Source organism: Medicago sativa, chromosome 7 (assembly GCF_051527215.1).
Source record: "Medicago sativa cultivar Bolivia chromosome 7, Bolivia_mono, whole genome shotgun sequence".
Taxonomy (NCBI): Eukaryota; Viridiplantae; Streptophyta; class Magnoliopsida; order Fabales; family Fabaceae; genus Medicago; species Medicago sativa.
Genome location: NC_140755.1, coordinates 51332699 through 51350233, shown reverse-complemented (window position 1 = coordinate 51350233; position 17535 = coordinate 51332699). Strand labels below are relative to the sequence as shown.

General features: G+C 36.8%; 1 protein-coding gene across 1 annotated transcript; it reads left to right on the top strand.

The window, feature by feature from the left end:
• The first annotated feature begins 4943 nt into the window (after positions 1-4943).
• LOC146906566 (uncharacterized) lies at positions 4944-5837 on the top strand. The gene has a single exon (XM_085728879.1). It carries the CDS (start codon positions 4944-4946, stop codon positions 5835-5837), a length of 894 nt encoding a protein of 297 aa, XP_085585005.1.
• Positions 5838-17535: the final 11698 nt, after the last annotated feature.

Sequence of the window (17535 nt, the reverse complement as noted above, 5' to 3'; positions counted from 1 at the left end):
AACGACAAGTTCGATCCAAAGAACAGTTTGCACCAACTTACATGTTGTGATATTGATCAAGCCGCAAGTTCGATCCAAAGAACAGCTTGTATCAACTTTTTGTCTATGTCTCCAGGTCAAATAGCAAGTTCGATCCAAAGAACAGTTTGTACCTGTCTATCTGTTTGTGTTATTGATCAAGTAGCAAGTTCGATCCAAAGAACAGCTTGTATCTTCCTATATGTCTATGTCTTCGGTCAAGTGACAAGTTCGATCCAAAGAACAGCTTGAACCTGTCCTGTGTTTCTATTCCCAGTCAAGCAGCAAGTTCGATCCAAAGAACAACTTGTACTCACCTTTTGTTTGTATTACTTGGTCAAGTGGCTAGTTCAATCCAAAGAACAGCTTGTACCTACCTTCTGTCAATATCAGATTGTCTACCCTGTCAATATCTACCAAAATCCCCAATGATATGACATGCTTTGTAGGCTCCAGTTTGTTTGTCTTGCATTCATAATCGAAATGTTGCGTGGCACTCATGTTTTTGAAAATAAGAGAGCGTATTTTTATGTCCAAAAACAGTGCAAATGTTAAATATTTAAGTATCTTCGTCCCGTCAAGTCAAAGACTTTGTCTCTTGACCCTCCGGACGAAGAAACTTAAATAGGGGCAGCTGTCATACCCTAATTTTGGACCTAAAAATACTTGCTGAAAATGTTTTTCTATCTTTAATATGTGTCTATTACTCTTGAAGGATTGCCAATTTGCTATTATTTTACACTGATATTTTACCCTGCTTTATCTTCCAATTTTTGCCCCAAAAATCTTTTCAAACTGTGAATTTGTCCATGTCTTCTTAATTTAAAACCATCCAAATGTTTTTCTTGCATATCAAGTCATGTTGAAGTTGTCTCTGATCAGTTGCATGTTTCTCTGCACTTTATTTCAATATTATTTGCAAAATTCATAACAAAGGGGTATTTTAGTCATTTCATGTGTCCAACTTCATTTTTAATCTCTGAAATTGCCTCTGAGTCTTTTCAAGTTGTTTGTATAGGTCCTTGATCTAATTCATGTCAAAATCCATTTTAAAAATTGCATCTGAGGCATTTGGAGTCAGTTTAGTCCCTAGGGGCATTTTGGTCATTTCACACAAAATTTTGACAGAGAGAGGTTACTTTAAAGTACCTCATTTATGTAGCTAGTTCATTTTAGTCCATTTTGTGTTTTTTATTGGTTTCACTTTACGTTTTTTCCAATTTACCAATTTTATTCCAATTTTATTATTAATTGCATTTCAGTCCTTCAAGATTTTAAAATTGCACTTTAGTCCTTTCTTCCATTTTATTTTCCTTTTAAAAGTCTCTTTCAATTTACGTTTTAGCCCTTTTTCTTAAAATTGCAGTCCAGTCCCATTATTTCTAACAATTGCAGAATGGTCCTTATTTTGTATCAAGTTTGTTTTTGTCTTTTTTTAGTTTTGCAGGTTGGTCCTTTAACTTTCAAGAATTGCAAAAGAGTCCCAAGTCCAAAATTAGTCCAAGGCCGAGCCAAACGAGCCCAGTCCAGGTGTCACGAATCCATTGGTCAAGGCAATACACATGTCAGCTATAAATAGGCCACATCACCAATGCACAGAATAAGAACCATTCATTCAGTGCCAACTCACAAAAACACCAATTCCATTCTCTCTCCAGAATCAAACAAATCAAACCCAGAAAATTCACCAAGAACGCGATGAAGTTCATGAAGAATTTCATCCCCAAATCATGAACCCTAATTTTCCAGAACACTAATCCACACCAATTCATCACAAATCCTTATCAATTTCATCACACAAAACTCAATCCAACAACTACATAATAAAATCAGTTCGAATTAAAACAATTTGTTTCGCAGTTCTCAGAGATTCAAAGTGAATCTTCATCATCGAACTACGATCTCTGCAATTCCAACACTGATCCATCTCAAGGACGAATCAGTGTGATCACAGAGACTAAGAAGTGAGAAGAAGAGGAATCGAAGAAAAGAACCAGTTCGATCAATTCACAGAGAAGAAGCATAAGACGAAGAGTGAGAAGACGAAGAAAACTTCGATTTATTTTCGAAGTTTGAATCAAAATATTCATCAAAGACGAAAAGGAAGCTTCGATATCCTTCTGACCGTTCTCTTTGTTCGAATCTCCAATTTCCAACAGGTAAACTCATAAAACCTTCTCGTTTCTATTCAAATCTTCATCGAAGGCTCATAAACATAAATAAACGGTGAAACGAAGTAGATCAACAAATTCCAGAAATTGTTCTTTCAAAAAAAGTTGAAAAAGATTGAAAAAGATTCGAAACCGAAACATCAAACGTAGATCTACAGAGTTCCACCGTTTATTTCTCAAATCTAAGCTCGTATTCGAAATCAGCATGAAAAATAGAGTAGTTTAGGGTTTAGATCCATGTAGATCGGAGAAGATTAGGGTTCCGTCACCGGAATCTTCGCCGGCGGTGGTCAAACCCGCCGGAGAAGACGACGGAGTTTAGAGAGAAGGGAGAGAAGTCTGAGGCGTAGAGAGAGAAAGAAAAGAGTGAAATGACTTTAGACCGGTCTGTTACACTTATATAGGTGTATGAACCAGACCGGTTCGTTTGAACCAGTCTGGTTCACCCCTGGACCTTGAATCTCCACCGTTAGATCTAGGGTTAGCTTTCCTGGATCAATCCTACGTTCCACAAGCTCCCTTGTGATCCAGAATCCATATGTGTGTGGGCTTGGGCCTACTTTCTGTACTGGATTTCGTTTTTGCCTATTTTCTTGCTATTTTAATACTGCATATTGTTGTTTACACCACTGTTTCACTTGAAAATTTTGTTAAACTTCCTAAAAATTTCCTAGTTGTTTTCTTGTATTTTTTTTTGTAATTCTTGATCTGTTTTACATGATAAATCCTGATTAAAAATATGTGTGGTATTTCTTGTTAGTTGTGTACTATTTCTTGTTAAAATTTGTGAAGTTTTGCATGTTCTTGAGCCTAAAAATCCTTTAAAAATTCTAGAAAATTTCATACATGTTTCTTATCCATTTTTTGATGTTTTTGGGGTGATTTTGCATATCAAAAGTTAATAAAAATAATGTGATGATTTTCTTGTTTCTTTGTGATGTTTAGTGTTAGAACTTGTGAAAATATGCATAATTTTGATTCCAATTTTTAGTGTATGCTTGTGAGTTGGGATGTGTGGATTGGGGATTGATTTTTCACTGTTTAGATGTGCTTCTTGCTGTATGTGAATATGTGTGGTTAATTACTTGCTTTACAAGGCAACTTAATGTTTGTTTGTGAAGATAAAGTGCCAAATATGTCTAAACATATCATAATTGTTGACTTGAATGTGTTCTTATAATCCTCACATCATTGACTGTAATAAAACTTTTAGAAAATTGTCATGGTGTGAGAATTATAGGTCATATACTTGTTTTGATGTTATGATAAACTTTAGGCATATGTTGCTACTTTTAGGGTAAGGATCTTATCACTTTTTGTCAAGTTTTTAGTGGTTTTTTTGCTTATAATTTCTATTCTATTATGCCTTATGCTACTAACCACTTTACTTCATGTTTCATGCATTCTATAAAGCATCTCATCCTCCATCTTATATTCTTGGTCTTTATTTTCTTACACTTTAAAATTCATGCAAAAGTTAGAATGTAAAACCTAGGAATTCTTGTACTTTACCTTATGCCTTTAATTTCTTGCAAGACCATAGAATGTAAACTAGGGCATATGTAAAGGACCATGGATTCTAATGATGTACACCAACACAATCACCGACACATGCACACACATCACATGGTTGCTTTAGATGAATGTTTAGGGAATGTATGCTTAGGAATCGCGATACTTAGAAAAATTCTCTTTTCCAAAAAATGTGAACAACTGCACTCAAATAATTTTCTAAATAAACTTTGGGATCAAAATCCCATTGATTTTCCCTTTATTTTCTTAAACAAAATCTTAATGAATTCTAACCATACTTAGACCTTTTCTTTGCAAAATAACTAATTTCACCGCACATTTTTCCAAATCTTATGCCCTTGAGGCCTCTCCCTCTCATTCTTCAAAAATCCATTTTCAAACTTAAAATCAATTAACAAAAAAACAAAAAACATTTTTGGAAGAGAACTACGGTGGATTTGATCCCTTAAAAGGGTACGTAGGCAAGGAACCAATATTTCTTCAATTCAAATAAAATAAAAAATCAAACACATCTCTTCTCCCTCCAATTCTTGACTTAGTAAACCGTAGGTGTAAATATCACTTTTCAAATAACATCTAAAAATAAAGCGCGCGCGTAGAAAGTAAAGACGGTTCCTATAGGATACTATAGTCGTTATGGGTGCCTAACACCTTCCCGTAGCGAAAACAACTCCCGGACCACGATTCTCAAGGGTTTTTCTTATTTTTTCCCTTCCCAAGAAAAAATGAGATATCAAAGGTTAGAAAGGTTCAAACTTAATCAATGTTTGACACCCGAAAAACCAAGATAAAACACCGTGCCCGATATCTCACCCCTATAACCACAAAAATTTTCTTTCTTCTTCCTCATTCTCAACCACAAACATCTCTCTACCTTCAAACTTCTCTCTAAAACCTCCATAACCAACAACCTTCAAACCTTCATATCTCCATCCAATCTTCACCAATTCAACCAATTTCTTCCCCAAAACAATTCCAAACATCATTCTAAACAAAACCCACCAATCAAAAACAACTTTCATCCACCCAAACCCATAATTCATCAAATCCTTATTCCCTTTACCCTAACCTAAAAACCACAAATTCTTAACCAATCTCCACACCCAAACTCATAAACCTTAATAAAACATCAACCACAAACCTAAACCAACCTTTTCCACCAAAACTCTTTCCAAACCCTAACCTTCACCAAAACACAAAGTCAACCCAAGGTAAAGGTCAATGGCTTCAAGAAGAAGTGAAAAGGAACCGACAAGCTCTTCAGGAGGACCTCCATCAAAGAGGCAAGCACAGGAAAAGAATCAAGGAATCAAATTCAAAGACAACAAGCAAAGGGATAGGTATAAAATTCTAATCTCTAAACCCTTGCATCCTTCTAGATATCCTGATTCTCATAGTTTGAATATGCTAGGCATTAGAGATGATGTTTATAGGTTGCTAGGAAACCTAGTTTGGACTGATTTGCTGAGACCTATGAAAGGTTATGAAAATTTCACCTATGAGTTCTTAAGTTCAATTGCTTTTACAAAGGATAGGTTGAATTTTGATAACCCTAACCATAGAGTCACCTTCCGGCTTCTGAACATTGATTATGACATGTCTCTTCAGCACTTTTGTGATGCATTAGGGTTTGTAAACGAGGGGTATATCCATGATTCTTGGGACCAAAGTTTAAAGTCGGTTGACTATCAACCCGCTGTCTTTTGGGAACGTATCACCAGCCTTAGGCAATTTGTCACAAGATCCAACAAAGCTAGTAACATTCACAACCCCGTGCTTAGGTACCTTCAGAGGGTTATGACTTGCACTATTTGGGGTAGAACCGAGTTAGGGAACACTAGGACAGATGAGCTCTTCATGTTGTGGGCAATGCTTTATAACCACCCCGTGAACACTTGTTTCTACTTGCTTGATTATCTTGACCATGTAGGTAATAGGCCTGCCGAAAAGGGAGAGATAATGGTTGGGGGAATCATCACATACATAGCTAGGCAATTTGGAGTGGGTGAAGATAAGGGGATAAAACCAATTGAGGGAAACAATAGGCTAAACATAGACACCCTCATTGCTATAAATTTCATAAAACATCGTCCAAAGGGGCAAACAGAACAATGAAATGCCCGCCGACCATTAGGTTACCTTCATCTCTGTGTCCTCCTTGCTGACCTCATTGAAATTGCGAGCTTTCCTCTTCCTCTCTTCTTATCTCTTCTCTCTTTCCTCTTCCTTCTTCCGCTTCTTCTCGCCGCTTCTTCTTCTTCTTCTTCTTCTTCTTCTTCTTCTTCTTCTTCTTCTTCTTCTTCTTCTTCTTCTTCTTCTTCTTCTTCTTCTTCTTCTTCTTCTTCTTCTTCTTCTTCTTCTTCTTCTTCTTCTTCTTCTTCTTCTTCTTCTTCTTCTTCTTCTTCTTCTTCTTCTTCTTCTTCTTCTTCTTCTTCTTCTTCTTCTTCTTCTTCTTCTTCTTCTTCTTCTTCTTCTTCTTCTTCTTCTTCTTCTTCTTCTTCTTCTTCTTCTTCTTCTTCTTCTTCTTCTTCTTCTTCTTCTTCTTCTTCTTCTTCTTCTTCTTCTTCTTCTTCTTCTTCTTCTTCTTCTTCTTCTTCTTCTTCTTCTTCTTCTTCTTCTTCTTCTTCTTCTTCTTCTTCTTCTTCTTCTTCTTCTTCTTCTTCTTCTTCTTCTTCTTCTTCTTCTTCTTCTTCTTCTTCTTCTTCTTCTTCTTCTTCTTCTTCTTCTTCTTCTTCTTCTTCTTCTTCTTCTTCTTCTTCTTCTTCTCTTCTTCTTCTTCTTCTTCTTCTTCTTCTTCTTCTTCTTCTTCTTCTTCTTCTTCTTCTTCTTCTTCTTCTTCTTCTTCTTCTTCTTCTTCTTCTTCTTCTTCTTCTTCTTCTTCTTCTTCTTCTTCTTCTTCTTCTTCTTCTTCTTCTTCTTCTTCTTCTTCTTCTTCTTCTTCTTCTTCTTCTTCTTCTTCTTCTTCTTCTTCTTCTTCTTCTTCTTCTTCTTCTTCTTCTTCTTCTTCTTCTTCTTCTTCTTCTTCTTCTTCTTCTTCTTCTTCTTCTTCTTCTTCTTCTTCTTCTTCTTCTTCTTCTTCTTCTTCTTCTTCTTCTTCTTCTTCTTCTTCTTCTTCTTCTTCTTCTTCTTCTTCTTCTTCTTCTTCTTCTTCTTCTTCTTCTTCTTCTTCTTCTTCTTCTTCTTCTTCTTCTTCTTCTTCTTCTTCTTCTTCTTCTTCTTCTTCTTCTTCTTCTTCTTCTTCTTCTTCTTCTTCTTCTTCTTCTTCTTCTTCTTCTTCTTCTTCTTCTTCTTCTTCTTCTTCTTCTTCTTCTTCTCCTTCTTCTTCTTCTTCTTCTTCTTCTTCTTCTTCCTTCTCCTTCTTCTAATTCTTCTTCTTCTTCTTCTTCTCCTTCTCCTTCTCCTCCTTCTTCTTCTTCTTCTTCTTCTTCTTCTTCTTCTTCTTCTTCTTCTTCTTCTTCTTCTTCTTCTTCTTCTTCTTCTTCTTCTTCTTCTTCTTCTTCTTCTTCTTCTTCTTCTTCTTCTTCTTCTTCTTCTTCTTCTTCTTCTTCTTCTTCTTCTTCTTCTTCTTCTTCTTCTTCTTCTTCTTCTTCTTCTTCTTCTTCTTCTTCTTCTTCTTCTTCTTCTTCTTCTTCTTCTTCTTCTTCTTCTTCTTCTTCTTCTTCTTCTTCTTCTTCTTCTTCTTCTTCTTCTTCTTCTTCTTCTTCTTCTTCTTCTTCTTCTTCTTCTTCTTCTTCTTCTTCTTCTTCTTCTTCTTCTTCTTCTTCTTCTTCTTCTTCTTCTTCTTCTTCTTCTTCTTCTTCTTCTTCTTCTTCTTCTTCTTCTTCTTCTTCTTCTTCTTCTTCTTCTTCTTCTTCTTCTTCTTCTTCTTCTTCTTCTTCTTCTTCTTCTTCTTCTTCTTCTTCTTCTTCTTCTTCTTCTTCTTCTTCTTCTTCTTCTTCTTCTTCTTCTTCTTCTTCTTCTTCTTCTTCTTCTTCTTCTTCTTCTTCTTCTTCCTTCTTCTGCTGCTTCTCCTTCTTCTGCTGCTTCTCCTTCTTCTTCTTCTTCTTCTTCCTCCTCTTCTTCTTCTTCTTCTGCTCCTCCTCCTCCTCCTCCTCCTCCTCCTTCTTCTCTTTTCTTTTATTTTGAATCATTGAGGACAATGCTTCTCCTAAGTGTGGAGGGAGCCTAATAAAGTGTCTTGAGTCGTAGTGTTTCCAAGCTCCCTTGAACTTTATTCTTTTGTTTTGTTTTTATGGCGAAAGGCATGATTAAGCAGCTTGTTTTTATTGGAAATTATGGCATAAAATTTTTTGTTGTCTCTTCTTAAAAGGTTGTTCCTTGTACATGTAAGTGATTTCTTGTGTTTTAGTGTTCTTGCTATACCCACATCTTGTTTTATTGTGAAAAAATTCTCCAATGAGAAAAGCACTTAGTTGCAATCCTTGAGTAAGTGTATGAGTAGGTATTTTAAGGAACACGTTCTAACTTTAATGGTAACTTAGACCCTTAAAAGTCTTCAGAGTAAAAGTAGTATAAGTTTATGTAGGAAATAATGTGCTATATTGTTATATTGTGTTATAATGTGTTAAACTATTGTGGGGCGGGAGAATGGCACCAACATGTGGAGGAAAGGACACCTCTCTCTGACTTCCTAAATGTGGTGGTGACTCCCCAAATCAAACTTAAGTCTAAATCCCTCAAAAGAGGAAATAAATTCATCAAAGCTAGGAGGAAAGGACACCCTCTCCATAAAGACTTCCTACGCGGAGATGAAAAACTGCAGCACTACTTAGGGTGATCATGGAATCTAGAGGAAAGGACACCCTCTCCATAAAGACTTCCTATGAGAAAATGATAGCCCCTAAGCAATCTGCAGCCCCAAGTGCTTAATTTGTTAATTTAATTCTAACTAAATTCCCATCTCTATTATATGAAATTAAGAAAGGACTTTTCTCGGTACTTTATTATTAAGGATAGAACTGTTCCTCATAATATCTGTCTTATACAGGAGCAAGAAAAGGGTTGGACTGCACACACACACTCACTTGAGACTTGTTGTTGGGTTGAATAGGTTCACAAGGAATACTTGAGGTTGTGATTAGTGTACATTGGAATAAAACCTTAAGAGAGACATGAGTTTTTCAATTGTGTTTCCATTGCTTAAATATTTTTGTTGCTACTATGTCCATTGCCTTTTGCTTGAGGACAAGCAAGAGATTCAAGTGTGGGGGAGTTTGATGAGTCAATAATTAGCTAGTTTGTAGTATAATATTTAGTTTCGTTTTAATTAGATTTGATTTTATTTTATTTTAATATTGTTTCCTTTTTGAGCTATTTTACTTCAATTGCATATATTTATATTACAGGAATAAATATTTGATGGATTGAGTCTTGGAGCAACAGAAAGGAGTCTGGAGCTGATTCGGAGCAAAAATACGAAGATTTGGGAACAAAAATATAATACCCCCAAGTCAGAAGCTCGGCACGGCCCGTGCCAACATGTGGCACGGCCGTGCCACCCCCCAGAACACCCTTTTGCTGCTTTTACTTAGGACTTAAGCTACTCTGTTTTAGTTTTACCGAAAAGCCCATGTAGTTGCTTAGATTTTAAGTCAAATGTAAACTATAAATAGAGTAGCCTCCCATCACAAACAATCATCTTTATTTCTTGGAATTCAATAAGTGAAAATTGTCTTTCTCAATAAAGACTAGGCGTAACTCTCGAATCTCCCCAGTGAAGTCGCCAGCTGTTTTATCTTGGTTTTTCGGGTGTCAAACATTGATTGCGTTTGAACCTTTTAAACCGGTGATATCTTATTTTTTCTTGGGAAGGGAAAAAGTAAGCAAAACCCTTGAGAATCGAGGTCCGGGAGTTGTTTTCGCTACGGGAAGGTGTTAGGCACCCATAACGACTATAGTATCCTATAGGAACCGTCTTTAATTTCTACGCGCGCGCTTTATTTTTAAATGCTATTTGAAAGTGTTTATTTAACCCTAAGAGTTTCTAAGTGAAGAATTGGAGGGAGAAGAATGTTTTTGGATTTTTATTTTAGTTGAATTGAAGGAATTTTGTTCCTTGCCTACGTACCCGTTTAAGGGATCAAATCCACCGTAGTTCTCTCTCAAAAATGTTTTTGTTTTTTTTTTTTGGTTGATTTTAAGTTTGAAAATGGAATTTGAAGAATAGAAAGAGGCCTCAAGGGCATGAGATTTAGAAAAGGTGAGGTTGGATTAGTGTTTTGCAAAAGAAGTCAAAGTATGATTAAAGTTTATTGAAATTTGATTAAGAAAATGAAAAGAAAAATCAATGGGGTTTTGACCCCAAGGTTTATTGTGAAAAAGATTTGGGTGAAGTTTGTTCATATCTTTTGAAAAATGGTTTTTCTAAGTGTAAAGCCTAAACATACATCTAAACATACAATCCTAAACATACATCTAAACATGCATATTCTAACTATATAGTGCATGTGTAGGTGCTTGTGTCGGTGTACATCATTAGAGTCCATTGTCCTTTACATCATACCCTAGATACATTCTATGGCCTCTTTGCCAAGAAATTAAAAGTGCATAAAGGAAAGTATTACAAAACTCCTAAGTGTTTACATTCTAACTTTGGTACAAATTAAATTGCAAGAAAGAAATAGAGATGAATATGGGATGAAATGGAGATGCTTATGATGAATATGAAACATGAAATGAAAAGGTTAGTAGCATAAGGCAATATCAAAAGAAGTAAAGCAAGAAAGACACTACAACATAAAGGATGGAAAACAAACCAAAATAAAGGCAAAATGAGTGCAAACATGACTAAAGTTTGTTCATAAAGTGCAAGGCTCATGTGACTTATAATTCTCACATTCCAATGCATTTTTAAAGGTTTAGAAACAAGTCTTGGGATGGGAATTAAGGCAACATGATTTACTTGGCATTTTAGAACAAATTTTAAGCATATTTACATTATTTAACTACACAATTAACTTGTAAGCTAAGTAACCTACCAAGATTCACAATTATGCAACAATATTAAACACAAACAGTAGCTAAAACCCTATGAAATCAAGTGGTATAGGTCACAATTATTCACTAAGCAATTTGGATTAAAATCAAACAAATTTTCATTCATTTTTGGCACAAAATATCTCAAAAATAGTAGGAAAATTAGCCACATTATGTTCATCAAGTTTTGATATGCAAGATTATTACAAGAACACCACAAAATTATCAAGAAATGTGTATGCAAATTTTTAGAATTTTAAGACATTTTTAAGACACAAAAACATATAAAATTTCACAATTTTTAACCAAAATAGTAAATAATTGTCAAAGAAAATATCACACATTTTTTAACCAAGATTCAATATATGAAAATATCACAAAAAAAAAGTCAAGAAAAATGATCAAGAACACGTAAAGAAAAATTTTAAGACTCTTATCATGAAAATCTAACACAACAGGGGGTACGAATAGCAGAAATAGCAAGAAATACGCAGGGATGGGAGGCGCAAAGAGCAGCATATGCACAGTTATGACAATTGGGCCTCAAAGAGGCGGGTTGTGGGTCGATCCGACGGGCTGAACCGGTTCCCAGGCCTATATAAGGCCTTGAACCGGTTCCTTGAACCATTCCTAACCCTAACTTCTCTCTCTACGTTGTGGTTTAGTGAGAGAAGCTCTCACCCAACCTTCATCTTCAACCTCATGACTTCCTGGAAAAACAAGAACATCGATGAAGTTTCCGGCGACGGTTAGGTTTCCGGTGACGGAACCACCGTGCCGGAACTTCATACTTGACTGTTTTTGAAAGCTTTTTACACTGGTGTGTTTGTTTTTCCTTCCTGAGTTTGAAGATCTACTTCGTTTTTTCTAAAACTTATTGAAACTTTGTAGATCTACAATTCAAACTTACGGTTTCAGGCTTTTCAAATCCTTTCGAAATCTCTTGAAACGAGGCTCTGATCTGGACTATTTCCTCTACTGATTATGAATATGAACTCGTATTTGTAAAATAAACCGTGAATCTTCGTGGATTTGTACTTTAGGGCTTCGATTTCAAGTTTTTTGAACTTCTTTCAACCTTTTTCAAATGAACGAGTCTCAAGACTTGTTAATCCACTTGATTCACCGTTTATTTTTTTGTTTATGGACCTTTGATGAAGATTTGAGGTGAAACGAAAAGGTCTTTTCGAAATTACCTGGATTTTTAGTGGAGATTCGAACACAGATCCTTGAGAAAGCTTTTGAGTCCTCTGGTTCCTTTTCACCGTTTCAGGATTCACTTCGTTCTTTCTTCTTCTCTTCGCACTATCAAGTCTTCGTGATCGTGCTTGAATTCGTCACCGTAGGTGGTGGATTCGCACCAGAATTGCGAAGCACGGTTCAATGATGAGAATCCAGCAATGGATCACTGAGAATCGTAACGAAATCCACAAGTCTGCCTTGAATTGTTGATTCTGGAAAATTAGGGTTCCTATGTGATTTTGTGCATTCTTGTGTTCTTTGTGAAATTGGAACTGTTTTGAGGATTGTAAGGATTCTGTGGAAATGAATTGCGTATGAATTGAAGGATTTGATGGAGAATTGAAGGGATTAGGGTTCGGAGAAGATGAATTTCATGCGAAGTTCTTGATGAACTTCGAAGGTTTTCTTCAAATTTCTGAACCTTGATCCAACTGACAAGAGAGAGAAAATTGTGATGTGTTTGTGTGAGTTGGCACCGAATCCCTGGATCTAGCAATGATTGGGACTCCTTATATAGCTGACATGTGTACTGATGCCCCAATAGAAAGTTGACATGTGGACTTTGGCCCTAACTGATTCGGCCTTGGCATAATCTTGGACATTTGGGCCTTCCTGCAAATTTTAAGACCTTGGGGACCTTCCTGCAAATCTTGAAAATTCATGGACTATTCTTATAAAAAGAAAAAAGGACTGGACTGTAAAAAAGGACTAATCTGCAAAATGATGAAAAATAAGGACGAAAAAAGACAAAGGAAAAAATGACACAAGGACTAAAATGCAAAATTAGAAACTTTAGGACTTAGAAAAAAAACTAAAAATAAAATTGGAATAAAAAATGGTAATTTGACTAAACGTAAAGTGAAAAAATTAAAACTGACAAAACGGACTAAAACGGACCAATGGCCTAAATGAGGTACTTTAAAGTAACCTCTCTCTGCCGAAATTTCGTGTGAAATGACCAAAATGCCCCTGGGGCTAAAACAACTGTAAATGACTCAGATGCAAATTTAGAATGGATTTTTAACAGAGAAATGAGACAACAGTTTATTTAAACCAACTTGAAAGACTCAGAGACAATTTTAAGGGTTTAAACAGAGCTTTAACACATGAAAAGACTAAAATGCCCCTAGGGGCAAAACTGACTCAAAATGACTTCAAATGCAATTTTTGAACTGGATTTTGACATAGACTTGAAATGAAGACTTATTCACACTACTTGAAAGGAATCAACCAAAATTTTGAAGGACTGAGAGAAATTTGACATAGGAAATGACTAAAATACCCTTGTGTGTGAACTTTGCAAATAACATTGAAATAAAATGCAGAGAAAGATGCAATTGATCAGAGACAGTTCAAATGACTTATAATGCAAGACAAGAATTGAGTTGGTATTTTTAGGTCCAAAATTAGGGTATAACAGCTGCCCCTATTTAAGTTTCTTTGTCCGGAGAGTCAAGAGACGAAGTCTTTGATTTGACGGGACGAAGATACTTAAATATTAACATTTGCACTGCTTTTGGACATAAAAATACACTTTCAGAGTTTCACAAGTATGAATGCCATGCAATACTTTTATTATGAATGCAAGACAAACAACTGGAGTCTATGGAACCCGTCATGTCACTGGGGATTCAGGTGAACATTGACAGGGTAGACAAACCAGGGAGTAGAAAATAAGGTACAAGTTGTTCTTTGGGTCGAACTAGCCACTTGACCGAGGAATACAAAACAAGAGATAGGTACAAGTTGTTCTTTGGGATCAGACTTGGCACTTGACCGGAAACATAGACATATAGGCAGATACGAGCTGTTCTTTGGATCGAACTTGACACTTGGTTGAAGATACAAACAGACAGGCAGACACAAACTGTTCTTTGGATTGAACTGGCCGTTTGGATGGAGACATAGACAAAAGGGTTGATACAAGCTGTTTCTTTGGATCGAACTTGCTTGTTGGATTATCACCACGTCATGTGGGAAGGTGCAGACTGTCCTCTTAGATCGAACTTGTCGTTTGACCGATAACAAAGCATAAGCTGGGTACAAACTGTTCTTCAGATTGAACTCACCGTCTGACTGGTAACAAAGCATGAGCTGGGTACAAACTGTTCTTTTTAGATCGAACTTGTCGTTTGTCCGGAAGCATAGGTACATAAGCAGGTACAAGTGGTTCTTTTTGGATCGAACCTGGTACTTGACCAGTATTGAAAGTCTGGTTTTAACAAGATACCCATTGAAGGTAAATTGTCATTGACTTGGTTTGAAAATAGATATGGCCATTTTTGTTGGCCCAAAAGCAAATTGAGAGAGCAAATTGAGATAGAATTGACATTGATTTGAATTGAAAGTTGACATTGAAAGAGAGATTGAAAATTGAGATTGAACAGAGACATAGACATTGGATTGGAGAGTTGCAATTGACATCGAGATTGGATTGGAATTGAATTGAAAGTTGAAATTGACATTGACATTGGATATTGGAATTGAATTGAAAATTGACATTGACATTGACATTGACATTGACATTGGCATTGGATATTGACATTGACATTGACATTGAAATTGGAATTGAAATTGGAGATTGGAAATTGCTTCGAATTGACATTGAATTGAGATTGCTTCGAATTTGACAGTTGACATGATTGGAATTGAGATTGGAAATTGCTTCGAATTTGACAGTTGAAATTGGATTTGACAGCTGGGATTGAAATTGACAGTTGGAATTGAGTTTGACAGTTGAAACTTGGATTGAATTTGACAGGATGTGCAACATGTATGTATGGGATAGCAAGATTATTGGATGTATGAGCACATAAAATGCATGATTATGCATGTATGAATGCTTGAAATGCATGATTGATTAGCAGTTGGACAGAGAAGCTTCACAAAGGCAGACGAAACATTGGAAGATTGGGCACGTAGTGGCTCGTGCTGCAACATATTCACAGGGGAAAACCTCTTTGGAGAGACCGTCGTTGAGAGACGTATCAAAACCATGGCTGAGGGCAATAAAACTTGTAAAGGAGGGACCCTTGGAATGCCCTTAGATACAGGTCGCCGTTGCTAGGCGTGTCAGTGCTGAGTAAACATTGGATGTTCGCATCTGTGGTCAATGCTTTTCAATATTTTATTCTTTCATTTTTTCATTTTCAAACCCCATTTTTGCCTGAACCGCCCTTTCGGGTTTTCGATTCACCGGGGAATAGATTCTTTTCATTGCCCCATTTTTGCCTGAATTGCCTTCATAGGTTGTCAATCAGCGGGGTGCTCATTTTTGCCTAAGCCGCCCTTTCGGGTTTTCAACTTAGCGAGCTTTTCATTTGTATTTTTTCATTTTTTCATTTCATTCTGTTTTTTCATTCTTGCCATTGACCACAGATCATCTTAGGGAGTAACCTGCTTGTAACATGTATTGAAATAGACATTGACATTCATTTATTCATGCATGTTTCATTGAAATGTACCTCATTGCTCAGGTTTGCTTTCAAAATAGACAGAAAAAGATGTTTCAATTTTCAAAAGATGTTTGTTTCAGACATTAACATTATCAAATAGAAAGAAAATATTTTGTATATAGCATTGAAAGTGGAAAGAAGAATAGAGTTTCGAACAATAGCACAGGCTCAAATTGATGTAGAAGAGTGAGAGTCAGCCAAAGGCATGACTTCACGGATTTACAAAGCTTGGAAAATGGTAATTTTATTGGTTGGTGATACATTGAACACGATGACCGCTACATTTCATAGAAATTTTGAATTCACAAATACAGAAGCCTCTGATGAAGACGATCGTTGGCAGTTGCAGATGCCCCAAGGGGTGATGGTAATTTGCCAGATATAGTTACTTGCCTTTCATCAACCTCATTTTTGCATGAACCGCCCTTTCGGGTTTTCGGCCCATCGAGGCGCTCATTTTTGCCTGAGTTGCGTACAATCTCAGCGAGCTTTTTCATATTCATTTTTTTTTGTCCCTAACTTTTGCCTGGATCGCCCTTTCGGGTTCTCGATCCACCGGGAAGCGCATTCTTGCCTAGGCCGCCCTTTCGGGTTTTCGACCTACCACGCTGTTCTTTTCTTTCTAGACAAAGTATTTCTTGACTATATCGGCATTAACAGGATTTGGGAGTTCAACACCATCCATGTGTGTAAGAATCAAAGCACCACCAGAGAAAGCCTTCTTGACAACATAAGGACCTTCATAGTTAGGTGTCCATTTGCCCCTTGGGTCGGGTTGCTGACTTATCCTTCTTTTCAATACAAGTTCGCCTTCCTTGAATTCTCGAGGTCGGACTTTCTTGTCAAAAGCATTCTTCATTCGCACTTGATACAACTGTCCATGAGTCATAGCATCCATACGTTTCTCTTCAATCAGATTCAATTGATCATACCGACTTTGACACCATTCAGCCTCAGTTAATTTTGCTTCCATGATCACTCGAAGAGATGGAATCTCCACTTCCAGAGGGAGAACTGCTTCCATGCCATACACAAGGGAGAAAGGGGTTGCCCCGGTTGAACTGCGCACTGTAGTACGGTAACCATGCAAGGCAAAAGGTAGCATTTCATGCCAGTCTTTGTAAGTAGTGACCATCTTCTGAACAATCTTCTTGATGTTCTTGTTAGCGGCCTCAACTGCACCATTCATCTGAGGTCTATAAGGAGAAGAGTTGTGATGTTCAATTTTGAATTCTTCACATAAGGCTTGCATCATGCTATTGTTCAGATTGGATCCATTGTCAGTGATGATCTTGTTGGGAACACCATATCGACAGATGATGTTATTCTTGATAAACTTGACAACCACTTGCTTGGTCACATTTGCATAGGAAGTAGCTTCAACCCACTTGGTGAAATAGTCAATTGCCACTAGAATGAAACGATGTCCATTGGAAGCTTTTGGCTCAATTCTTCCGATCATGTCAATGCCCCACATAGAGAAAGGCCATGGGGAAGAGATAACATTGAGAGCATGTGGAGGCACATGAATCTTGTCGGCATAAATTTGACATTTGTGGCATCTCTTAGCATGTTTGTGGCAGTCACGTTCCATAGTTATCCAGTAATAGCTGGCTCTTAGCAGCTTTCTTGACATGGTATGACCCGAAGCGTGGGTCCCAAAAGTACCGTCATGTACATCATGCATCAACTTCTCAGCTTCTTGTTTATCAACACATCTCAACAAGACCATGTCATAGTTCCTCTTGTATAGGATTTCTCCGTCCAGAAGGAATCTACTAGCCCATCGTCTCAAAGTCTTTTTATCCCTGTTGGAAGCACCAGGTGGATATTCATGATTCTGCAAGAATTGTTTGATGTTGTAATACCAAGGCCTTTTGTCATTCACACCTTCATCAGCTTGATCTGGCATATTCTCAATAGTAAACACATGAGCGGGTCTATCAAGACGTTGCACCTTGATCACGGGCACATCATTCCAATGATTGACGCGAAACATGGAAGACAAAGTAGCAAGAGCGTCAGCCATCTGATTTTCATCCCGAGGGATGTGGTGCAGCTCAACCTTTGTAAAGTATGTCAACAGACGTCTTGCATAGTCACGATAAGGGATCAGCTTCTCATGATGAGTCTCCCATTCA

Excerpts from the sequence above, each read along its gene's own strand:
- LOC146906566 (XM_085728879.1), top strand. The coding sequence starts at position 4,944 with ATGGCTTCAAGAAGAAGTGAAAAGGAACCGACAAGCTCTTCAGGAGGA.